This window comes from Tauraco erythrolophus, chromosome 16 (assembly GCF_009769465.1).
Source record: "Tauraco erythrolophus isolate bTauEry1 chromosome 16, bTauEry1.pri, whole genome shotgun sequence".
NCBI classification, from domain to species: Eukaryota; Metazoa; Chordata; class Aves; order Musophagiformes; family Musophagidae; genus Tauraco; species Tauraco erythrolophus.
In genome coordinates this window covers 1,137,093-1,162,872 of record NC_141480.1, presented here as the reverse complement: position 1 = coordinate 1,162,872, position 25,780 = coordinate 1,137,093, and the positions used below count along the sequence as shown (strand labels likewise).

Genomic DNA, 25,780 nt, shown 5'->3' with positions numbered 1-25,780 from the left:
TGAAAGGAAAGGAAATGACCAAGTAAAAAGGCATTCTTCTGAGCGTGAATGCAAGTCACAAGCTGCAGGAGAGCTGGAGGCCAGCTGGCACGCAGCCCATTTACAGTAAGTTGTTTACTTGTTGTCTCAGCACTGATAACTACAGAGACTGAACCCAAAAAAGAATTTTCCAAAGTTTTCTGCTGAGACAGGAAAGAAGAACAACGCAGGCAATGATAAAAATATTCACCGATGGCTACCACAGTCACTTCTCAATCTTTTTAAGATGACTGAAAATTTTTCATGTAAGATTAAATCTCTTGTGTATCAAACGAGGCAAAAACATTTAGACACAAGCAAGAACTGCATTATTAAAGAGAAACAATGCTGCTAAGTACATGTCCCTCATTTAAAACTCTGGCTTTCAGGGCTCTGCGTTCCTTGAAAAAGCGCGAGCGCAAAGCACGTACAAAACTGAAGAGGAGACGCACGTCACAGACACCTAATTCCTTCCAGGAGCTCTCAGTTATTTAAGATTTTAAGTTTAGCCTTGTGATTCGAGAGGAAAGAAACCTGCAGGCAGGTGCCCGTAAACATTCCAGATGCTGAAAGGCACGCAAAGCTGACCATATGCATAATGCTGACACAGCAGTTTTGCTGAGCATGGAGTTCTGGAGCCGCAGGCTGCTGCCCAGGCATCGGCTTCGCCGGACGGTGCACGGTCCTGCTGTGCGGGAACCTGCGGGAACCACGGCCGTGCCACGGGAAGCGCCTCCATCCCGCCGGAACGGGGAGCGGCGCTTCGAGGCTTTCCCAAGCAGCTCCTTCTCCCTCCTTCTAGCAGAAAGTGGACAACACTTTGGGGTCCGACCCTGTAGGCACTGGGGTACCAGCTGCTGCTCCAGGTTGTCCTAAGGACTCTTTCAGGAAGACCAGCGTGGATGCGTCCCAGGGGCTGCCCTCCTGCCGGTCCACGGTGACCGATAGCCCAGACTGCTGTAAACTGGCAACCTCATCCCAGTGGTTTTAAGCCAAACGGAAAAGCCACTGCATAAAAACACTGCAGATTGAAAAAAATAAAAAATAAAAATTGACCAACATATGGATATTCTGTTAGCAAGCCTAAGAGGCAGCACAGAGGTGAAGAGATAGCGAGATGATGTTTGACCCTCATTCAGTTACTCATTCGCAGAGCAGCAGATGCTGCTGTGCTGGACTCCCATCTGCACTGGTGTCAGTCCGCACGAACTGGTCCCTTCCCGCGGTCACCGCCACAGCCGCGGCTCGCTGCAGAGGCGGTAAAGGGCTGACAGGTGACAGCCCCTTCCATCTCCTCTTGCTTCAGATGGACAGTTACAAAAATGGTAGTTTGCTGAAGAAAAAAACCTATATTCTAAACCATTTTTCGTAACACAACCCTCTGATCTTGTCCCACGTGCTGGGGTTGACCAAGGGACTCCAAGCCCATGACTCAAAACATCTGTCGGACATTTGCATGTCTGCACTGAAACACAACTGGCATGTTACTTCTTTAAATAATAATAAGTATCAAATATTGCCCTTCTATACGTACCTTCTAATCTAAACAAACATCAGTTCCATTATGAAAAATTTAAAATATACTTGCATATCGTCTCAGTAATTGCCAGCTGATGATGTAATGGAAACAAGCTCACTAGGATGGGAACAAAGTCATTTTCATTGGCCAAAACGCTTCGTCAAGTGAATTCCAACAGGCCTATCCTGTCACTGCAAACCTAGAAATTGCTTATTTATCAGTGCAATGGCACGGTCCAGACCGACTGGCCTGCAGGCAGCTGAAACCTGGACCAGCAAAAGGTGCCAGCCAAGGGGCAGTGGTGGAGCTGGGTGCCTCGATACGCTCCAGCTCAGAAAACCAGACATTAAATCCAGGAGTAGAGGGAGCAGAAAAGTTCCAGTTCAAGCCCAGCAGGAGGGGAGGAAGCAGAAGCCAGGGCCCCCGTGCACAGACGACACGTGGAAGCCCCGGGAGGTGACCCACGAGCGGCGGGTGACGGACGCGGGGCAGGAACGGACCGAGGAGCTGACACGGCCACGGCTGCTCCACTACTGATCATTTGCCTTTATGCATAAACAGGAGACAGAGGAAGTTGAATATGCAAAAATTACATTGTCTGAATGCTCAATATAGCTCTTTCTGAATGAATGATTACCATAATTTTTAAAAATTCAAGGCTGGACACCTAGATTCAGAATCCCCAGCACCCCTCTGAGGACTCCCCTGCCCGCACGTCTGGCAGAACAGAAACCACAACGACTCGTGTTTTGGGTCCATCTCCCCCAGTTACCAACTTATCTTCTCCCCTTTCTCTTGCCCTCTTTCACCACGCCACCCTTCCACTCTCCTCCAAATCATGGTATTTTGTCTTCATTTTACACCACTGGCTGATGCACACCTGACTCATACCTCCTCGCAGCGTTTTTTCCCCCGTTATCTGCGCTTCTACCAACAGGCAAATTCCGACGAAGACAGACACATACCCTGTACCAAACACACACCGCGCAGCTTTCAGAGACTTTCTGAAGGTGAGTGCAAGATAGGATTTATTAGGAACATTTTTATCTAGTTTTTATGAGTACATAGGAAATACAATTCATCTCAATTTCCATTTATCTTTCTCAGCGGTACCACGAGGAATGAAAAATACAGAACTTTAGTGAGCTTTTAAATGTGGCTAAATTCATCAGCAGTAAAGAGGTCTAAGACATCACCATCTCTAGGGAACAGCAATATCCTTTTGCATGTGTATGTACAAACTTTTACATTTTTCTACATTTTTAGTCATTTGAACTATTTTTATGTCAGCAGCTTCCAGAAGCATAAAAAAAAAGCACTCAAGAAAATAAAGCATCCCCTCGTCTGTGAAAGACACATACACAGAGTGATCGTGTCATCCTTGTGCCACCAATAACAAAAAAGGGAAGCAGAGATTTGACTAACTCAGAGATCCAAAATAAAAGGTGATCACATCAATGTTAATAATACAGAATTATAATCAAATACTTGATTGAGATTTTTGAGATGCAGGATGGTAATAACTACAGCAACCCCAACCAAAAGTCAACAGTTTTGGGAAATAACTTTTTTAAAGCGTGATGCTACAAAAGCATTGATGAAAGCAGACGACAACACGGACACCTGCAGAAAAAGGAAAGTAACAATGTTCTCCAGTTTACAATCACCAGCTCAGAAACGTAAACGGGAAATAATGGAGGCAAACTGACACAAACATCTGCCGCTGGAGAAGGCAAAAAGAAATCCAACTGCACAGACCAGGAGAGAGGGCTGTGAAAAGCAGGATCTCGGGTAGTTCGTGGAAGTGAGAAGGTAAAATAGCTCTTCCTTGAGAAACTGCTGTGTAAGTGCCGTTACACAGCTTTGCTTTTGCAGTTCTGTGAACAAACCGTGCCGTATTCCAGCAAGGACACGCCTGCTCAGAGCCCAACTTAAACCAAACCAAAACGCAATATATTTCTTTTCGAGTGAACTGAAAACACGACTCGCCTGAGCTCCAGAAATAAGAGCAAAAGAGCAAAGCAACGTGCACCGGAGCGAAGGCACACGCAGGGAGGATGGTGTCATCAGCTACTCCCAGTCTCACTTACGGGCACGAAAAGTTCTTCAAAATACCAGCTGGAGAAGCTGATAATTCTGATTTCAACAGCGGCGTCTACCAACGCAGCATCTAGTCACCAGTTCGTGTGCATTACTTTAACTTTTCACACGTTGTGTACGGGTAAGTCTGAGCAACTAATACTTTGCAATATCATTCTGCTTAGAAAGAATGGGAAAAAACCCTCAGGGAAGAAATATAGGAAGGATTCCCAACGCATCTTCCAAACGAGGGGTTTAGAAGCAGCAGGAAGCGTTGCTGACAAAGGAACAACAAGCACAACCGTGTTCCCGAGGAAAGAGTGATTGTAAATATAACAGCACCGAGCTCTAGCCTTTGCTATCAGAAAATAAATATAAATAAATTATTGGAATGGCTAAAACACTGTCAATTTCTGATTTTTCTCGAATGACAATATATGCTGTATCTGTAGAAAATATTTCTAAATGTTACATTTACATTCGTAAAAAAATTTACTAATTCTTTTAAATTCATATTTCTTCTCTTACTAGAAACGCATTGCAGATAAGTTAGAGAGAGAGCAGTGACGTCAGTGAAAAGAATTTTGATTTTGGCAAAAAAGGAGGTCTGACTGCTTTGGCAGCAGTGCAGGAGTCAAACCAACGCTCCCCAGCGCCGGGACGGAAACAGGATGACAACAGCCAGGGAGAATTACTGATGGTAACATATGTGACAGAGTAACCTATCTTTATCATAGAAGATTTTCATTTCTTCGACACCTTTGGGACTACAACTACCGTATGAAACGCGCGAAGGATGGCTTCCAAGCATGTAGGAGTCTCCTTCGGCAGCAGCTCAAACAGCCTACATCCTGTAATTACCTTGACTTACTTGCAGTTTTAAAGATGGAATTTAACACATGGGGTGGGGGGAAATATGTGAGTACACCAACAAGGAAAAAACCACGTGCAGGAAGACATCGTTACAACCACCACGGATTTCCCTCACTCTCAACACGATCACACGTCGCGCTCTCTTTGCCGACACTCTTCCCCTCCATTGTGCCTGTTCGGCTTGTTGCCGTTTGGGGACGATTTCTTAAGCACTGGAGGCAAACACATCTGGCGAGTATTCTGGTGGTAAATTCAGAACTCACCCGCCCCCTCGCGAACCGGCAGTGCGGATCGACGCGGGGACGCGGGCGCAGCGCGGCTCGCACGGCACAAGCCCGAGCCCGTTCCGCTGGTCCCGCTGGGCAGTAAAACCCCTTTTTACCTCTCGGGCTGCTGCTGCACGCCCAGCTCGGGATTCCACAAAAGCACCAGTGACAACCCAGAAGCCCTTCCCGAGCGCCAGTGCCAGCCCCGAGCTCTGCACCGGACGGATGGTTTTCCCTGGACACACGACCCTACATTTTTTAGCCGGAGGCTTCCCCGTCAGCTGGTCCAGGTGCTCCCTACGCTTTCGGAGCATCTTCTTGCCCGGCACTCAGCTACCCAAAACAGTTCTGGACCAGCTACCCCAGAAACCTCCCTCCCTTTCAGCCCCCGTCTCAGCACCGACCCGCAGGGAACCGCGCAGTCGCCTTATCCCGAAAGGCGACCGCTAAATCCTGCCCTTCGCCGCCCGCTCTCTAACCAGCTCTGAAGCCCACAAAAGAACTGCCCTTCCAGTTCCATGACAACTCGGGGGCTTTTGTTGGTTTCTTTCTTTTTAAACGGTCTCTGGCAAGGAAGCACCTCAAAGACTTAAAAGAGAAAATAAATGGATCATTCAAACATATCCAGGTCAACTGGGTTTCCCCTGGCCGCAGGCTGCCGGACCCCAGTGCGGCAGACGCGGCGGTGTGCTCCTCCCAGGAGCTCCGTCCTACAGGACCCGCTCGCTGACCCTACGGCCCTACAACCCGCCACCTCGCCAAGGGCAGAAGTCAGACTCACTAACTCCAGTCCCGTGGAGCCACATTTTTAACAGGAGGCACACCAGCAGCCCCGTCACAGCGGCTGGTTTATCGGAAAGGTCATCTTTGCTGGCTGGCAGGTCCTTCAGGACCCCTGGGCAAATGCCACCCAGGCCCACGGCTCATTACCACCCACCCACCTGCCCGGACGAGCCCCTCAGGCAGTCTGGAAAAATCCACCTCACAATTAGCACTTGACCATCAGGCATCGTGTAGGGAGTTACGTGTGTTTAGAAGGGATATTCCAAAGTCACAAGAAGTCTTACATGGCACACAACCACCTTTTTTTTTTTATCTTTGAGGGTTTTTAAAACTCTGCAGATCTTTTGACTGCACAACCAAACCAAATCCAAAAAATCTGATCCCATCCCACAGAAAAACACCGTCCAGTGACAGCAGCTTCTGTCGGCGGGGACACGCACTGGAACGCTCAGATCACGTTTTCAAAGTCATTATTCCACTGCACGGACAAGGAGTTATTCCATCTTCACAAAAACAGAACCACTACCGAATAGATTTAAGCAGGAAAAATACCAGTGAAGAAAAAAAAACTTTGTTGAACTTATTTCCCTTTCTTAACACAGAACCTGGAAAGAGACTCCCCGAGCCAAAAAAAAGGAAACTCAAGTTTGTTCTTAAACAAAAAATGGGTCAAACAAATACACATCTCCTTCAAGACACTAGCAGTAATAGTTTGGGAAATAAACATCTCTGTTGAAATGCTTTTGATAAAATTTAGAATTGCAGTTTTGCTGCCTATTTCCATGAAGTTTTAGGGCTTCCCTTCTTAGCTACGTGTTCCGATTCATTTTTAAGTCAGGACAGCAGTTTCGAGAGGTCCACATCTTTAAACACAGCGTACAGGAAGACAGAGCTGGTGGCACTTACGAATGCTTGGAAAGATTCAAAGAGCTAAATGTTGCATTTCCTTTCAAGCTCTTCCTCGGTTTCGAGGCTGGGGTCAGCCAGGAATAGAAACCCCAGTCACTTCCTCCCTCCCAGCGCTATGTTGGGCAACTTCACCACTTTGTTCTGCAAGTTGGAACGAACCAAGTCACAAAAACAAGTGGACTATTAGCAAAATTCCAACCTCCTGATTGCTATTTATTAAAACATCAGATGCGTCAACCTTAAACATGTTAAAAGAGTCTACAAAGAAGAACCTTTAAAGTGATAAAATAGGTCCAAGCTCATTTGTCAAACCAGTTGCTCTGGTTGGGAAGTAGCTGTCAAATATCTAGTGTGAGTAAGAATGTCATCTTGCAGGCGTCCTAATATTAACTGCTTACTGAAAAAAAAAAAAAAAAAAAAAGAGTGCTCTGCTACTTAAAATAAAGTACTTTGAGCATTCAAATTTTTACAACATTTCCATTTTATATGTGCAGTTTTAGCACCGAATTTGATTTTTATTAAATCATGCACGAAACTTGCAAATAACCTGGCACTCCAGTTGAACAGCCTTGTCTAAGTACGGAAAGTTAATTCCCTCCAAAACTTGTTAGATTGGTTTTGTTAAACATGAAGGTGTCAGAATAGCTCCCTTGTCAGTTTAGAAAATGGCAGATGTGTGGGGCTTAGCAGAAATACGTGTTCAGGAAGGGCAGAATTCAGAAAACTGTATGAAAATGAAACAACAAACCAGGACTCAGATTTTAAGAAAGATAATTCCCACTGAAACCAGTGTGGCCAAATGACCTTTAAGAAACCTGGCCCAGGCTGTAACGAAGTAGAACAGGTTAGAGAAATGCTTTTGCTGAAATATGTATTAAAGTAGCAGCTCTTTTGTCTGTAGGCAGCACCACGTGAGACTGTATTTGTCACATACGTCCACTTTGGGCCACTTCGAATAACAGAGAGCATACAATTTCATGTTCTTTTTTCTTTTAAACCTTAAGTTTATCGGTACTGTTTGGTCAAAGCAAATAATACAAAAAGCATTACAAGTCTCTCCTTTTGTCCAAAATTTATAAAATTACTGGGCAAAAAAAGATACACTGTCATTCTTTATAAATTCGATTTTAATCTATATGTGTTTGGAAATCCAAGTAAAGTAGTGAAAACAAACTTGCTTAATTTATTTTCAAGTAAGTACAACTTAATGACCTTTCACTTTTTCTTTCTTTGTATTTTATTCCATTTAAAACCACTCTTTCCATAGCAAGTATCTCTTCACTACAATAATTTAGCATATTCGTAAGACCTAATCCTACTGAGCTAAATGAAACACAGTAGTTTCTTTTACCAAAATTAAAGAATTAAGACAAAGTGGTGCAGCCCTTCAGCCTCATCATAGCTGTTTTCTCCTGAAGCCAGAAGCTTCATCATCATAGCTGTTTTCTCCTGAACCAGAGATGATCATTTAAATAAATAAAACAGCACGCTAAAAATCAGTCATTAATATCTTCTTGGAGTTTATCAAGATCTCAAAACCTTTTAAAAGTTAAAATTTGATAACAGAACAGTTTCCTGCATTCATGAGAACACCGTTACATCACAGTGAAGCTGTTTCTCATGGTACTTATGATAAAAAAAAGCTTATTTCTTCCGGCTATTTTAAACAACCCCCCAGCTTTCAGATCCAACTCAGGACAGTCTTTAACTCCATCTTTTACCACTGAAAACACCTCTCTCTTCTGCTCTTCGAGCACAGCCCCTCGCCCTCAGCCCACAAACGCGGCCGTGTCCCTGACCCCCGCCCCGAGGCAGGGGGCACACCGCGTACCCCGCAGGGCTGCGACCGTCGGCCTCTCCATGCCAGTGACAGGCTATGGAAGCAGGGAAAGCCCTGAACGCTTCAGAAGAAGGTCCTAGTAGCATACGCCTCCTCTTCCTGCTTTTAGTTTCTCTTTGAGTCCACGCGGAGCAGCCCCACGTTACGTAACAGTCACCCTCCGTGCGTGATTCTCGCCGGCGTTGCGGACGGACAGCGTGCCCACCCCAGGCACTCCTGTACCACCAGCGGGTCAGCCTCGCAGTTTGATCTGAGCTGTGCTTCAACACAAGCACCTCGCTGGTGAGCGCTGGCCACGACGCCTACTGGCATGAGCAAGTGCCAACCCCTACATGGCTCCTCTGGAAGGCCGTGGCACTACAGCCTGCGGTCACTCTAAGAGCCTACGGAAAACAAGGCTACGTCCTATACTGGACAGAAGATCTTCTGTTTGGTGCCAGTTGTGAGTCATCACTTGTCAACACAAAAAGCACCAGTAGGGTTGGCAAGCTGCGTGTATTACAAAGGTAGGATGACAGAAGGGGCTGGGTTTGAGGCTCCCCAAAGGTCTTCTCCATCCCACCACCTGCGTTACTGCAACCACTTACAAACAGGCAATACACTTCCCCCTTCCTCCTCCTCTAGCCACCAGCTTACGTGCTCCACGTTTGCACTACCTGCCTTCCACAAACTGCTGATCCTTCCCCGAGCCGCCGGCACCCTGCCCAAAGCAGAGGGCCCCTTCACCTCCTCCCAGCTCCCCCGCACTAACTGGTTGCACCCAACTTACCTGTTGACTTAATCTTCCTATTAAGTAAAGTTTCTCCCACTGATTACAGACATATTTGTAAGGAATTCTAGCATTCAGCATCTGAATTGGTCGTTTCGTATGCAATCTGCTGTTATTTCAATAAACATTTGTTATTTCAATAAACATTTATTATCTCACTAAAATTAAACTGTGACATGAAATTCCATACTCCTTCACTCATCTCCAGCATCTAAAAGCTTTTCTGGATACCAAGTTCAGGATCTCCAATTTGCAAAGCATTTTTAAACACCTGTGTTCTCAGATAAGACTGTTTTTCTTATGTATGTTATATTGGCTTATATGCTAATCTACTCCACGTTTTAAGAGAACCAAGATGCAGAGTTCTTTAAAAAAAAAAAAAGTCAAATTATATCTACAAGTACATCAATCTCACACTGGGAAGATGCAGTTAGTTTTGGAGCAATCCCTACATAACACAAGATTAACAGAAAATCAACAGGCAAAACAAACCATCAAAGGACCTGGCAGCAAAAGAAACCCAAGAAAAAAAGATGAGAGAGAAAAGAACAGCTAGGAAATATGCAAATTAAATCAGGACATGAAATATAAAGTCTGCAAGTAAGTTGTTGTGGGGTTTTTTTTAAGTTAACATGCACGGACTGCATTCTTGCATAACAAATCCACACGTCTATGCAGCACATGCACGTTTTCAGCACCGATTTATTGAAAACCTTTAGCTGATGGCTTTAGTAAGCTATTGCTTCAGAAAGGTAAGAGAAAACTCTTAGAAAGAAACAAAAACAGGCAAGAGGAAAAAAATACACAGGTGCTCAGTGATACATAACATGCCTACGGAGTAGATGTGTTGGTTTAAAACATGTTGTGACCAATTTACATAATCATAGAATCATGGAATGGTTTGGGTTGGAAGGGACCTCAAAGACCATCCTGTTCCAAATCCCTGCCATGAGCAGAGACACCCTCCACTACACCAGGTTGCCCAAAGCCCCATCCAACCTGGCCTTGAACACTTCCAGGGATGGGGCATCTACAAATTCTCTGGGCAACCTGTGCCAGTGCCTCACCACCCGCAGAGTGAAAAATTTCTTCCTCATATCTAACCGAAATCTGCCCTCTTTCAGTTTAAATCCATTGCCCCTTGTCCTACCACTACATGCCCTTGTAAAAAGTCCCTCTCCAGCTTTCCTGTAGGCCCCCTGTAAGTACTGGAAGGGGGTCTTTACGTCTCCTTTCTAAACATCCAGCTAGGGGGGAAGAGGGCGAAGGAATCCCATCACACACAATTCACACAGTGGGAAAGGAGCCGCAGAACGGATGGAGGATTCTGATCCAAGACCAAAAACTCATTTTCTACAAATTTCACTAGATTTCTGACCACAGACATCCCATTCTCACGCCCCTCTTGCCCCACCAAAGAGATGGAACCAAGCTACTGCCTACTTGTGAACAGAGAGGTCATCCACCTTCAAACCCCTCTTCTCAACGAGTGCTTCCAGGAGAAGCAGGTGTTCAAATATTCAGAGACAGGCACACACATACAGAACACCCCAACATTCCCCCAAGTTTCTAACCCAAGACAAGAGCGAGGTCCCTGACGCAGCCAGAAGCCCACCACAGCCGATCTTTTAGATAAGGACAATGACAGAACTTATTGTCACGCAAATGAAAGCAACCAGAAATACGAAATAGCTGTAAAAAGCAACAGAAGAGTAAATTGTGCCCTGCTGCTGAAGTTTCATGTTAAATCTTGTGTGACTGTGATGCATAACTATGATAACGGTCTCCAGCTGTTTTCTGACACACAGTAACTGTACAAAACTATTGCAAGTAGTATGAAGAAGGTGTTACTGTAAAATCTAACGTGGAACTCAGTTTCTTAACTAAATTACAGTAGCAGTGAACCAAATTCAGGAAGGACATTATTATTATTATTTTAGAAATCCTTCCCCAACAGCAGTTCTGCCTTTGCAATCTCAGGATGGTTGAGGTCTTTGATCAAAAAGAGGAAGTTGCATATAATATTGCATCTCCGCAAGAAAATGTCAGCAGCTTGTTGGATATTTCAAATTGCATCAGAATTAAAATTTTCTAGGAAGACATGGACTGAGAGCTTCATAAGGACATATGGAGCTTTATAACCACTTACACAGACTACATTAAGAACGCAGCTGGCTGGTACAGGAATGTGCTCCACAGAAGATGTCAAGAGGGCTTCTGAAGAGCACAATTTCCTCCAGAAATCCACACAATTGTAGTGATTATTGATTTAAGGAACCATTATTACAAAACTCGACATGATATCCTGGACAAGTAACGCTGTGTCCTGGAACCTAAACTTGAGTCTCACATAAGAGCAGCAAGAGAAGCTGACACCACCAACGTTACAAAATCGAACTCGCCCTACTAACCAGCGCTACCTCTCCCCGAGCAAGAGCTGGTGAAGATGCAGCTACACCTCACGGCTACTGCCAGCACACACCGCCGGGACACGTGAAGTGGCCATGTGATAGATCCAGAGGTGCAGGCCACAACAGAAGCGGGGATGTGCTTTGGTCACAGCACACATAGTCATATTTCAAGCAGTACAGCGCACAGCTCCCACGCAGGAAGACGCCGTTTCAGCCAGGAAAATAACCCTGGCAGAAAACGTCACGGTAGAGGTCAGCGTCGGCTGAGCCGGGTAGGGATGCAGGAGGCACGTGCACAACATTACACCTTCTCTGTAGCGAAGGTGAGGTAAGAAGAAAAACCTCCAGGAGTGACAAAGTAATTGCACTAAATTGTTTTCCCAACACACTACTTCTGGGAGCACAATTACTCACCCCTCAGTAACCACCATACCTCACGATGCCAGACTTGTTACGCACGGGGGACAACCCGCACCTTCTCCTGCTCCTGCAGAAAGGTGGCAAGAGCTGCACATCCACAGTCTTTCCATCTTCTTTCAATTAAGTCTGTGATACTTAAGTGCTCCAGCACGGGGAGGGAGCATGCTCCACATGGGTTACCCTCTGCCGAGGTTCCTTCGCAGGTGACCAGCAAAGCCGTGGTCACAATTTGCCTCACCCTCACACATGGGCAAAGCAACTGTAACTTTTGCATTTAATTTTTTTCCTACAGATATTTGAAACTACTTGAGGTGAAGTCAGCGCCAAGACAATGAGCTGAAATATTTTTTTTTTATTATTTTTTTTGTGTATCATCTATTCCAGCTGTATTGGTTCACTTCTGTCCCATGGGGGTGAGGCTATCCACTGACAGTATGTGCCTAGTATTTCCAGAACCCAGCACTGGGAACAGGATTAACTCCTGGTCTACGAGTGTCTTGGTTATTTAAGCAGAGGCTGTATTATAAGTGGGTATCATACTACAGTGAATCAGTCAGAAAACCGCTGCGATGAGAACACAAATAATCCGCACATACAACAATGCGATACATTAATACTTCAGTAAATAAGATTGAAATTTGTGTATGCTGCCAGACTCCGGGAGGCAAAGACTATAAAACCAAAGAGAGCTTAACACAACAAGCTCCCTGGGTCTGGCGCACAGGGTACTTACTGCACAGTTCCATATTCTTCCCAGAAACTACCTCGTTGCACACACACGTGTTTCTGTGTTTCTAGGAACAGTTAGAGGTTGGTCATTTTATGAATGCGTATTAAAGTTCACTTCTGTATGCCAGAGGCGCCACACTTTCAGTTATTTTAATAACACGAAACCAAGATAATTGTAACTACAGCTCTACAAAGATCTTCCCATTGCTTAGAATTTGGATTGAAAACAGGATTTTATTGGTGAGTTCTTTATGTCAAGAATAGCGATGTCGGGACCATTTGCAGAACGCATACGTTATGTCAGACCAGCACATCGGCGGTCGGATGTCAGCTCAGGCAGCCCTCATCTACCCCAGAAAACAAACGGAGATATAATCGTGTCTTGCAATATTCCACAAGCAAGGGTTTTGTGAGGAGAAAAGTTACTGCCGAGAAACACATGTTCGTTTTCTCCCAGGCACATTTCTGAGTGCTGAGAACTTGCTCTCCTCTCGTAAGGCTTGTGGAGAAGACACTGATCGTAACATCCAGTGGTGCGAGAATGAATGTTTTGTCAGGCCAGTGGGAAAGAGCTTTAACAAAATGTCCTAAGAAAAAAGGCTCCAAATCACATTTTGCACTAAAGCGCCAACACTGGATCCCTCGTTTGCTCCAAGAAGCACTCCAAAGAGACCCAGAAGCCACAGACCACTAAAAAAAGTTTAAAAAGAATCCACTGGTTTCTTTTTATGACCAGCTTACAATAAGAGGATAACAAGTCAAAAGTTTGCTTTCTTGATTGAACATTGTAGATCGACAAAGAAGAAAATATAAAGGACTGTGGCTAAAATTCTTGCAACCAACATACCAGAGGAGTCAAAGTGGTCAGTACAGCAGCCGTTCCACTGAACTGCATCTTACGAATGAGGCAGTGAGGAGCTGTGAAGGTATCCCCACCTGAAGCCCTTCCCATCACACCTCCAAATAACTGCAGCTTTGGCTGCTGGAACGACAGCATCTACCTTGGAAACTCAACTAGGTCAAGCACGTGCGCTGGTGGACGGTGCTCACGGACAGACAGGCTGAGTCTCGTGGGGACACAAGAGAAACTGCTCATCTCATCTGGCACAGCGTAACCAACGTGAACAGTCAAACTTTGGTACAAGCATTACACCCAAGACAGCAGTGCCAGGTTCTTCCTCTAGGATTTTCACTACTTGGAGTTCGACAACATTTTAAAAAAAATAAATTTAAAAACAGAGGAAGTCCTCACAGGCCCACCTGCTAGGTGGTGGCTGTAAAATGGGACCTAGGAAGAGAAAGCGCTTGGTAACCTTTTAAAACGTAGAAATAATTCTAGTTTGCTGTTACATATACGCCTAGAATAGTTACCACTTCTTCGTTTCCAGAATGAGCAGTAACAGTCAAAGTGAGAAAGGACATTTGCACCTCCAAGACAATTTGCTTTCACTGGGTAAAATCATCTTTAACACAGTAAATATATGATCTAGGCGTTGTGTAATACATATACTTCACACCTGTGAGAAGATGTGTGAGTAGAGCTGGTTCAACGATAGTTTTGCTTTCACTGCCAGCAGAAGAGTGCAACGGGGTTAAGCCACTACTTAAGGTGGATAAAATAAGCATCAAACCAATGCAATGGGCAATAAAAATGAACTTGTGCTTTGTAAGCTAGAATTAGGTTTAAAGTAGAGACCACTGTAGGGGGAAACAAATTAGCAGAAATAAGCAATTTGGGTTGGACTTAGAAAAACCTACTCAGCTATCAGCTAGCTGAATGGACCACCTAAAATTGGAAAAAGTGGATTACATCTTACATGTCCTATCATTTACCTGCCTACCTTTTCATAGCGCCTTATAGCACGTTCTACAGAAAATTCCTCATTCATCTCTTTCTGCCAAAACAATCAGATTTTTTTTTTGTCATGTATTTCCAAAACTCAAACCCCAAGTACAGTATTACATTAAGCTGACGAATCACAACAGATTATTGAAACCCTGAGCACGCCCTCCAAATAACAAGTCTGTTTTTTATATCAAAACAGGATTATTAAAAAAAGACATATTTCCATATGTACCATACATGATATAGTGCTGAGTCAGACAACATTTCAAGTACTACATGCAACCGTGCCAAGCCACCGGCCTTGGACAAAAGCCAAGCTGAAACAAGGCGGTAAGACAAACGGACAACTGACCTTTACCGTTTCTAGCAAACGATCTCTTTTTTTCCCCCCTTTCCTTCTAGCAAAATGTCCCGAGTCCAAGAAAAATCCCAGTTGAAGAGCGACGGCAGGAAGGTGACTTCTCCCAGAAGCAAGGCTTTGGGCTGCGACCCACCAGCAAAACTTCTTTCCTCTCTTCCAGATTCTCCTCCTCTTTCACGGCTTCTCCCAGCTCTTGCCCTTTCTCAAACTTCCTCAATGATCCTTATCCCCCCCCACAAGCTTAAGTACGAGGAACGACTTCAAACGTAACCAGAGAAGCCGTAACACTGCCAGTGGGGCCCAGTTTTTGTAAATCCCGGCTGTGGGCTGGGAGGAAAAGCAGAGAGAAACCCCTGCGTCGCTGCGCTGCCGCTCGTCCTTCGCTCCCCCACAACAAGCCCCAGCGCCAGAAGTCAGAGGAATAAAAAAGTCGCGCGATGGATTTAATGTATATCCCGTGCAAGAGCCCTACGAGTGTGTGTTGCTAAAAGAATTTCCTCGGAATTTAACAATTTTCACTGGCATTTGTGTAACAAGTCACAAATAATATCCCATCAGAGACAGGCACCATCAAACCCGCTAATTCTTCAGTGGAGCATTCACCAAATGCTTTCAGTCTGTTTTATTCCTCTTCCCGATGCTGTCCCACTTCTACTATTAAATCAAATCTAAGGCAAAGCTTCCCAGTTACTTCCCCCCCTCCCCTTACTCTATCCACCTCCTTGCTTTGCTCCGCCGCGATCCATAGCAGCTCGCTGGCTCCGAGCGGAGACCTCGCCAAAGCTGCCCCACCACGAAGCTGTCCTGCTGCCCCTGGAGCTTCGCTGCCGCTCCGGCAGGTTTTGAGTACGAGCTGCTGGAACACGGAGCTGCAGCTCCCAGCGCTGCACACCAGCACCAGCGCTCGCAGGGTCCTCAGCAACCCCCAGTACGGACGGCAAGGGATGGACTGCTGCCGATGCGATCACGTCCAACATGCATCCGAAGCTCCTGTTCTGCTTGTCAACTCCAGAATACCTCCTGCCATCCATAGGGAAATTGATTGGTTTTCTCGGTCCTGATTATCCCTTGTCTCATTAACGACCGCACGCTGTGCTGTCCTTAGAAGCAAAATCACCCAAAAATCGCATGACACCAATTCAAGACCGCGTGTCTATGAAGAGACATGACATGCTTTCCCTTGCAACAGCCAGATTAAATATTACCCAAACACCAGAACTGCAGCTTTTCTTCCCACATGTTTAGTATATAATTAATATGTTACGATCAGTAAAGTAATTCTACCAACACCAGAGATATTTCCTACTGGAAATCGAAATTCTGAATTCTCAAAATCCCAGCCTTCACCTCACACAACCAGTACCTAAGCGAAAAAAAAAAAAAAAAGATGACAGGAACTTGGCAAAACAGTCCTTCCTTTGTTTCTGAAACAAATGTCAATTTTGTTAAGTCTTCTGTAAGATAAACAAACAAATCCACAATACGTCACCTTAAACTAACCCAGTTTAGACCAAATATTTCTGATGAGGTTCAGGAAGAAAGAGAATTCCTGCTTCAAACCCAGGGTTCATTAATATCTCAAACATTTTAAAAAGAAGGTGGAGTTGCTTTTATTTTATGAAAAAAAAAAAAAAATAAAGCAAATCCAAACAATGTTGGTTTTAGAATTGGTCTTGGTAGTTTTAGTGTGTAAAAATCCTTGGGAAGTAAGAACAGCTTCCACAAGGACTACAAAGAATGAATTTTTATGGAAAACTCAACCAGGAGCCACCCCAAAATTCTTTACACATTCCTCAAATTAAGGAAAAAAAAAAAAAAAAAAACACAAAAAACACACATTATCTTAAGGCCAAAGAAAACAATAAACATGCAACAACCTTGCGGGAAGCACGAACGCTGCCCCGAGGTGGGCACAGCCCTGGGACCCACCCGCCGCGCCGGGGGCTCCCCCAGCTCCCCCCGGCCGTGGCCGCTGCCCGCGCGGCTCCAGCACACACGCGCCGCAGAACCGCTCCATCAACGCAACGGTAACATCTGGCGCTGCCGCCCGCTTCACTCTGCGACCAGATGTGTCCTGTACACACCAGTCGCTTCACTGGGTTTGTTGTCACAAGGTTACCAGAAGTAGTACGTAAAAATTTGTGGTTATGACATTCCCCAAAAGCCGGACAAACATCTACGTGTAAACCACTCGGCTGGGAACGTGCTCGGTTCTACCCAAACAGTTCTGTAAGATAAAAACAATGCGTGAACTTGGCAGAAGTATTCTCAAGTGACGTTTCCATGATCTACGAGGAGCCTGCCTACTTGAACAGTCGCTGAAATTCACCTCCCAAACCCAGAAACAGTTCTGCTTGCTTTGACACAGATTTTATAACGATTGCCCTTAAAGATAGAGCGAGAGCAAAATAAAAAAACCCCACCAAAAAATCCCCATGAAACAAACTAAAACCAACATGAAGTTGGACTGATTATGCAAAAGGTTAACACAAAGGATTTCTACTCTGTCAAAATAAATAGTAAGGCACGTTCAATATTCAAGTATCAAAAGTGGAATGCATCCACAAATTTTGATTTTCCTTTCTGAATTCCGTAGGCTACAAATTTCTCTAAACACTACGAAGGAAAAAATCCCACACCTCCACTACAAAAACCAAAAACTACGGAAGAAATCTAGAATGAAATCAAGCTAAAAGTTGTCTTTCTGAAACGAAGTAGAAACCCTCACACACCTCATTCCAACCGTGGGAAAATGAAGCAAACAATGCGTAGAGAGCCCCGGCACTGGCGGTTAACGCTCCGGGGATCGACCGTCAGTGGGGCAGTAAAACCCAGAAACTTAAACCAGACCCTCCACTGAAAGCCTACAATTACTGGCTTTACGTATACGGACTCAAAGAGCCATTTTCTAACTACGACTCCACGGAAACGCAGCAAAAAATCTCTTCGAGGTCAAACACTGCCTGGACGAGCGCAGGGGAAGCAAGGAACAGCTATGGAAAACCTACAACGAGGTGTTCCTACTCCAACCAGAACCCGTACGCAGCTCCCCGCTGAGAAAGCTGCCACCACCACGCTCGCTCCGAAGGGCAGAGGGAAAGTGTTTTACTCGAGTATCGCACCACTGAGTCACTTGTACAAAACACCACTACAAGGTCACTTGAAATAAACCCCAACCGGCTCCCCTAAAATACCCTGCTCTCAAAAAACACCTCTAAGCAAGCCCTCCTGCCCTTCCATTTAAGAGTTAATTCCAGGTATGTGTAAATCTCACTGCAAATACTCTTATCTCTTTCAATGCAGTTGTTAAACAAACCGCTGAGTATTTCCCACTCGGAATCTTCTTGTCCATGTAAGGCAAATGCAGTACCAAGCAAAGCTAAAACTCTACTTCAGCTTAAATGCAATTCTAGAAATTTACCCAGCAACAAAGTTATTTTTGTGCATAACATTTAAGTAACACCAGAAAGAAAAAAAAAAAAAACCACAGTGATTGATCCTCTAACCCTTGAGAATGAAGTAGCTTTTGTATACGCTTAAGTATTTCCTTCTATACTGCCTTGGGCATAGATTCTTCTACCACGTACTCAGTTTTCCCTCTAGGTTGTATCTTAGAAAACTTATTTTTACTTTTATTATTTTTAAAGCATGCCAGCTCCCCTCCTCTTTCCTCACCTTTAATACTAGTAGTTGAGTACTCAGTCAAAGCTACTATCATACTACAAAATAAAAATGCACCGGTGATGTCTGATCATACATAACAAATGAAAAAGGGATGACTGGCTTCGAAAGGAAAAAAAACAAAACCAAAACAACAAACCAGCACGCACGCAGTTGCGCTAAACATGCTTGTAGTGTTTTAATAAAGAGCAACAAAAACTAATTACCTTGAGTAGCCATTAGAGAAAGCAGGTCTGCCAGAAAGGTTGAGCGTTCCCAAAGGAGCCAACGTCTCATCCCCCGATCCCTGGCACCTATTCCAATTTTCTGAACTGGCAGGAAGAGATGGAATGATATTAAAAATTGGTTTCTGATCCTGCTGCTGAGAGAGCGATGCAGTATTTAAATCATAGTGATACATTTGTCCCCCAGAGGTACTGACGCCGTGGATGGATATGGCAGAGACTTTCGTACCCAGCAGATTAGACCCAGAGAAGTTTGCCTGACAATAAATTGGGCCCATGTTTTCCTGCTTTATGCCAGGAGTACAGAGTTCAATGAAGTCTTCCTTTTCCGTTTTCACTTGAGGCATTGGCATCTTGGAACTGGGTAAAAGGTCACCACGGTCATTAATTTTAGGTTTAGTGTCAGATAAAATAGGAGGCTTGCAGTCTTCGCCGAGACTTCCTTCCAGGAGAAACGCATCATCTGCAGATATGGGGGACAGCAAGCCACCGTCATCGAGCAACGGGTCGAGCCTCCACGGGCTCCCGTTGGGCTCTTTGCCAGGCGATACCGGCGGCAATTCCAAATCCTGGAGAATATCCAGGGTGCTTTGGTCTTCAGAGAATAATTTCAAGTTGCCGCCATTCGAGCCAACCTGGCTCTGGACTGCAGTTCCTGACTCTAGAGGGACGTTGCGACCAGCCATGCCCGGGAAATCCGGCTCGAGTGGCACCTCAGAAGATATTGCTCCCTTTGCGTCCTCGGCCAGGCTCGAGGACTTGTTCAAGCTTGCAATACTTTCTTCCAGGAGCCTGAAGTCTGTTTCTCCAGAAGAGATGCCGATTTGGCCCTGCTGCGAAAATCCAAGGTCGTTTCCCATCACTTTTGCGTCTGTTTCGCCCATGTACAGTCCCATCGAGAGCGATACTGCCTTGGAAAGGTCTGGCTGAGGCACATTGTTTACTAATCCTTTTGAGAAGTCAGCCAGAGCAGGTTGCTGATTGGAATCTGACTGAGAAGACGCGGGGAGAGGAGATGTAGAGCCAGGGGCTTGTACGGTAGCTCCACCCCTGAAGGGTGGATGAAAGTCCATCACGATCCCTCCTTTGGTACTGATGAGCACATTTTTCCTTGTTTTGTCTTGATCTGACGAGTTAAGCAATTCTTTGGAATCCATTACTTTACCATTAGCTATAAAAAGATCAGAAGCATTCAAAGTTAGCACAGTAAGGATATTTTAATAACAGCTTTAAAAAAAAAAAAAAAAAGTCTAAATCGTTAGCCTGGTGAACCTGGTTTAGCTACTCTGAGAACGGAGACACAGCAAATCGCGCTACAAACTGACACGTCTTTCTCGAACCCACCGGTTTTGTTTTCACGTTTTTGTTTGGTTGCTTGTTTGTTTTTTTTATTTCTGGCTGGTAACAAGGAAGTCTATTTCTCAAAGCTCTGCTAAAGCTGGATGAAGCAGTAAATCCGCCTGCGTGCAGCTCAGATCAGACGACTGCACCACATCTCGTTCTGAACACGCTCTCCGGCTCTGTCACCCACCCTGGCCAGGAAGGGAGCATAAGGATTGTTCAAGCACTCCATTTATAAATTCTGGAAGGGAACTTTCCCTGGCATACACCTTGAGCAGGCCAGGGGAGAAGGATGTGTACCACCTTCCCCGAGTCAGGTCCCTCTCCGCAGGTTCAGACGCATCACTCGCACGGCAGCCGGAACCTCCCGCGGCAGCTCTCAGCACCGCACCTCCCGCCGGACGAATCTAAGTGCTGTGTTATTGTCCAGGAGCTACACCACCTGTCCACCACCAAACACAAAGTCTGCAATCTTTGCATAGGCTCAGCTTAAACTGCAACTCATGAATCATGAAATAACACAATTCTCTACATAAACCTCAAATTTATAAATAAAAGCTAACTAAAAATAAAAGCGGAATTTTTATTAGCTTCAAACACTTTAACAGCTCCTGACTATTCTCCAAACACATCTAACACCAAAAACAAATCTCCTAAGTTTCATCTGTTTGTATTTACTACGTTTATTTTCAGCACGGAGCATAAATATTTGGAAAAATAACTGTAAAGTCTTCGGCAAACTTTCTATACTGTTTGTCTACGGCCTAACACCGACAGCAAACAGCCGAGAGCAACCAGCTCACCCCCCCCCCAATCCATAGGAGGAGGCAATGCCCGAGTTACAGCCTGGCCACGGAATTATCCGCCAAGCAGAGCAACCCAAGAGCGCTCACAAGTTCACGGTCGTCTTAATTATAAACCCGCTGGCTCTGTCGCCCATTTTCTCCAGACTGCCGACGAAGGCTGCTGCTTTCTGTATGCCAAAGTTAAGGCTGCGATCAACAAAAAGTCCCCACGTGGAAAAAATTTTAAGGTGGCCCCAGCAAGCTTCAGCCTGGGCAAAAGCAGCCCGAGCAGGAGAAGCTCAATGCGAAAACCCTTCTCGGTCCTTCGAGGCGGCTCCGTGCAGCCTTTGCGTGTGCCGGAGCAGAGGGTCCCTCACCCGCGCCGGAGGGGGTGCCCTGTCTCCCGGCTCACGCCTGGGGAGCCACGCTCCTGCCCGCCGCCTGCCAGCCGGGACCGTGGCACACGGCGTGAAACGGGAACGGGGCAGCTCCCTGAAATCTCCTGGATTGCAAACGGCATGGAAATATGGCTGAGCCGTTTAAGGTGGACACCGCAACAGCGACTGGGAAAAAACCTACATCTGTCTACCTCCAGTTTTGCCCCTTTTTTTTCTTTTTTTTTTAAATTTTCTTTTCTTCTTTTTTTTTTTTTTTTACATTAAGGGGAGGAAAAAATGTAGGTTTTCCATTTGACAATCTCCCCAGCGTCAAAAAAAAAAAGCAGCAAACCATCCAGCAGAGGAAACGTGTCAAAAACCAGATGCAAGAGCCTGCCCAAAGGAGGGAAAAGCTGCGAATACTTAAAACTGCCGGATTACAATAAATTCTCCTTTGCAAAGTATAGTTTTCAGAGAAATGCGTCGAGACCTGTTGAGCTGTCTCCCTGGCACACCCACTTCTGCAAAATAAGACCAGCCCATGGCTGCGAGGCTGCGCTCCGGGCTCGGCTGCCCCTCCTCGCCCCCCTGGACGGGCAGACCCCGCGCCGCTTCTTCCCGAGCGGCGGCCAAACCCGGCGGGCAGCCGAGCGGCGGGCAGGGCCGGGCAGGCGGCGGTGGCCCCGCGGCCGGGGGGGGTGTCCCCGCCTCCCGCGGCCAGGCCGGGTCCTCCGCGCCCCCGCCCCGGGCACCCACCTCGGGGGGACGCCGGGCAGCCCCGGGCTCCGCCGCTGGCACCGCCGTGCCCCTCCCGTCCCATCCCGAGATCTTCCGGGGGCGGCTCGACTGCCCTCCCCCCCCCCCCCGCACTCGGGGCATTCCTGCCGGGGCGCCGCCACCCCCCTCCCCGTCTCCCGGGAACTTCCCGGGGCGAAGCCGCGGCTCGGCCTCGGCCTCTGCCCCCCGCGGGACCCCCGCCCGGCCCCTTACCTTGTCGGGGGGGGGCGCTGGGGCTCCTTCAGCCGCCCACTGCCATCGCGCCCGCGGCGGGGGGCGGCTGGAAGGGGCGCGGGAGCGGCGGGCGGAAGTCAACAGCCGCCCCTCCGGGGGCCGCGGCGGCCAGCACCGCTTCCCCCCGCTCCTCCTCCTCCTCCTTCCTTTTCCTTTTTCTTCTTCTTCTTTTCCTCCGCCGGCCCAAGACCCTGACCTAGTCCCAGCTGCCGCCGCGGCGCCCCCTCCGTTAATTAGCGCTAATTGCCTCCGCGGACTTCGCCCCCTCCTGCCTTCCCCTCGCGCCCTCCGCGCCTCCCCGCCCCGTCCCTCTCCGCCGGGCAGCGCCGCGCTCGGCGGTGCTCTGCCCCCGCCACAAAATGGAGGACGGCGGCGGCAGCGGCGGCGGCGGCCTCCTCCCCCCTCCCCCCGTCCCTCCCCCCGCCTCCCCGACGTGGAGAGGGAGTGGAGTCCGCCGGCACGGAGAGGGGCGGCAGTAGCGCGCCCGCTCCCGCGGCTCCGCGGCTCGGCTCCGCACCGCGCGGCCGGGCTCAGCGCAGCGCAGCCCGCCGGCCCCCGCCGCCCCTCGCTCGGCACCGCGGGGCAGCGCCCGCCGGGCGCAGGCGAGGGGGAACGGTGCAACCTGTTGGCCGAGGCGGGCAACTGCAGCCTGCGCTCGGGCGCGGAGGGGCCGCCCGCCGCCTCGCCTGCCGGGCGGCTCTCGCCCCCTCCCCGACGGCCGCGGCTCCCCCCCGCCCCAGCGCCGCTGCCGGCGGTGCCCCCGAGGGGCTGCGCGGCGCGCAGGGCCCGCCCGTGGGCGCGGGGCAGCCGGCGGGCGCCAGCTCGGGGTGGCCGAGGCGAGGAAGCTGCGAAGCCGCCCCGGTTCTTTCCTCTTTCGCTTCCTCAACTTCCGAGCGAGGGGGGAGCGCCCCGGGCGGCAGCTGTGGCCGCCCCCCCCAACCCCGGCCGCCCCGCGGGTCTCGCCCCGCGCCCGGGCAGCGCGCACCGTCCGTCTGTGCCAGGGCAGCGGCTGCCCGGGCTGTGCCCGCCCCAGGGCAAGGGGTGAGCCCCCCCGCGGGGGTAGCCCGGTTCCCCGGGGGCAGCACCGCGCCGCGAAACCGCGTTGCAGGGCGGGGTGGGCGGGATACCGCGCTGCAGAGAGGGGAAAAGCCACGGGAAAGCTGCCGCGGAGCTTGGTGGACAGCTCTGGATGCGGGTGGAAGCTGGGATGGAGGGCGTGGGGACAAATCAGTGAAGAGAGACAAAAAAACTCAAAATGTTCCCTCAAGATAGCCGAGGGAACGAGAGGAGACACAGAGGGGGCATGGAGAGAGGCACACGTTTGTTCCCTGGCAAGCACTGGAAGTACAGGTGTTTTCACTGGGAAGTATGAGTGAACTTTACAAGTTACAGCAGCATTTCATTGAGAAGTTAACAGATTTTGGCATTTTTTTAATAAAAAAAAGCAACAGAGTAGTGCACTGGTCTGAAGTTGGCTTTAGACCGCAGAGACGTCAAAACCCAAAGCGCTGGTGGTGGGACATCCGCAGCAGCTCGGTGTGCCCGCTCCTGGGACAGCCCTGCTCCACCAGCCGTGCCTGCACGGCATTTTTGGGCAAGAAAAGACCAGAAATCGTCAGTACGGAAGCAGACCAGGAGTTAAAAATATCCATGAAGTAAAACAGCAAAGCAGAAAATTCTGCTGCCTCGGAGAAGCAGCGAAAGAGCCGAGGGGGAACAGGTTGCCCTTGCAGTGCAGAAGAAGCAATGCCAATGCTCTCAGTTTTGGCTTTCCCTGGAACTGACAGAAATTCGGGTGTTGAAGGGAAGAGAAACGGCCATTATCCCTTTATGACAGGATCCATCGTTCTGATTTGGGACAAGTAAATGAGCTTGGAGATAACGCCCATATAATGCGTGCACCAGGACTGTGTCGACAAGCGGTCAGTATCTAGAAATGGTTATTATGGCACCCCATAAATTCCTGCACATAGTGCAGGTTACATGTATTTAAAATAGCAGTTGGAACCGTCTTCTGGTGCTTTTCGAACGACGCAATGAACTTACAGCTAACGGGAAACACTTCTTCCCATGCAAGGGAATAGAATAGCAGAAGTCAGACTGTTCACAAATAGTCTGAAATCTTTGTTCCCAGGTACAGGAATGCTGCAGAGGTCCTTGGTATTAAATAAAGGCGAGAATGTCTCTCGAAGCATGAAATCCTAATGCGCTTCTGGGATTATACCTGGAATATTTACTTCACTTTATTGCTCTGTCAGTATTCCGTGACAGAAACTGTCTTGCATTTGAGGAGCCCTCCTACCCCTGAAATTTGGTGAACTCAAAATGGGGTATGTGTGGGAGAACATCAGCCTGAGGAGGAGAGCTGGAACACCCCTGAAATTTGGTGAACTCAAAATGGGGTATGTGTGGGAGAACATCAGCCTGAGGAGGAGAGCTGGAACACCCCTGAACATTAGCTTCACTTAACTTTCTCTAGTTTGAGGGAAATCGTATAATGTTTATAATAATGTTTATTTCTAAGACATTTAGATGAGAACATCTGTTTATAAACACACACTCAGATGCTTAATTACAGCTGGTTTTGCACAGTAATGGGTAGGACATTCCTTCTCTAATGAATCATTCCGTTTCTTAATACCATCTTTCCTCCAAAAGGACCTGATTTTAGATTGCTGTACAGAATTTATTCACCAGCATGAGCCTGGAACGCTGAACAAGAGTGCAGCGAGCAGAGGACATCTTACAGGCCAGTATGTGCAGAGGGGGGATCTGGCCAGGGCAGAACGGTTCCCATTCGTACTCTCCCGAAGGATGTTTTTCCCTTGTTGCTAAGTGCAGCAGCATTCATTGCAAGGTCGTTGTTGGTAAAAATCACCATTTGTCAGTAGGCTGCATAGCACCAGCCACGTTCAAATATGAAGTTAGAGTTGTGTGTTGTCTTCAAATCGCTGCAATACACATGAATTCTGTTGCTTAGATTTGTCCCCTTTTAAATATTTAGTGTTGAATGGAGCAGATGATGAAAAACCTCAGAGATTTTCTACTTCTGGTACATAAAGCTGGGAAAAGAATATTACTGATTCTCTCTTCCTTTAGCTACAAGCACTACTGGAACAGAACGAATGCAAAGCCCGCAGAACCATACACCGCCGTGACCGAGGAATCGCTCTGCTACGTGCTGCTCGCCCGGCTTTGGGCAAATATTTCTGGCCTCATGCGACTGGTCCTGTGTGATTGAACAACCCAAACATACCATCTCCCTTCGTTCTCCTTCAAACTGCAGTGTTCCCTCGGGTACTCCTACGTTGTGAAGATAGGTGTAATGTAAAAACGTAGTATGCTTGCGTGTTTTGGCTAACATTTTACAGCAGTAACATGCTACCCTGTGTGTAACAACTGAAAAAGCACTATATGATGGTGATCAGAGTTGTATAAAACCCGTCTTTGTTAGTTTATAAATATGTATGAAATAAATTAGGCATTAAAAGACTTGTGATTTTTGTTCCTGTTCAACTAAATGATGAAGTTGACTGGC

The 25,780-nt window shown here is 47.4% G+C and overlaps 1 protein-coding gene across 2 annotated transcripts in view; it reads right to left on the bottom strand.

The window, feature by feature from the left end:
- The window catches only part of NR3C1 (nuclear receptor subfamily 3 group C member 1), a 68,747-nt gene extending 46,494 nt beyond the window's left edge, over nucleotides 1-22,253 (bottom strand). Inside the window, exons 1-3 of one of the 2 annotated variants that reach the window (XM_086621750.1) lie at nucleotides 22,222-22,253; nucleotides 18,711-19,899; nucleotides 15,674-15,676 (exon numbers count right to left, since the gene is read on the bottom strand). In XM_086621750.1, coding sequence (XP_086477876.1) covers nucleotides 15,674-15,676; nucleotides 18,711-19,885 — 1,178 coding nt within the window. In that variant the 5' untranslated portion in view covers nucleotides 19,886-19,899; nucleotides 22,222-22,253. The remainder of the gene's footprint in view (nucleotides 1-15,673; nucleotides 15,677-18,710; nucleotides 19,900-22,221) is intronic. The other variant, XM_086621749.1, reaches the window with a different exon arrangement.
- Between the last annotated feature and the right edge of the window lie 3,527 nt (nucleotides 22,254-25,780).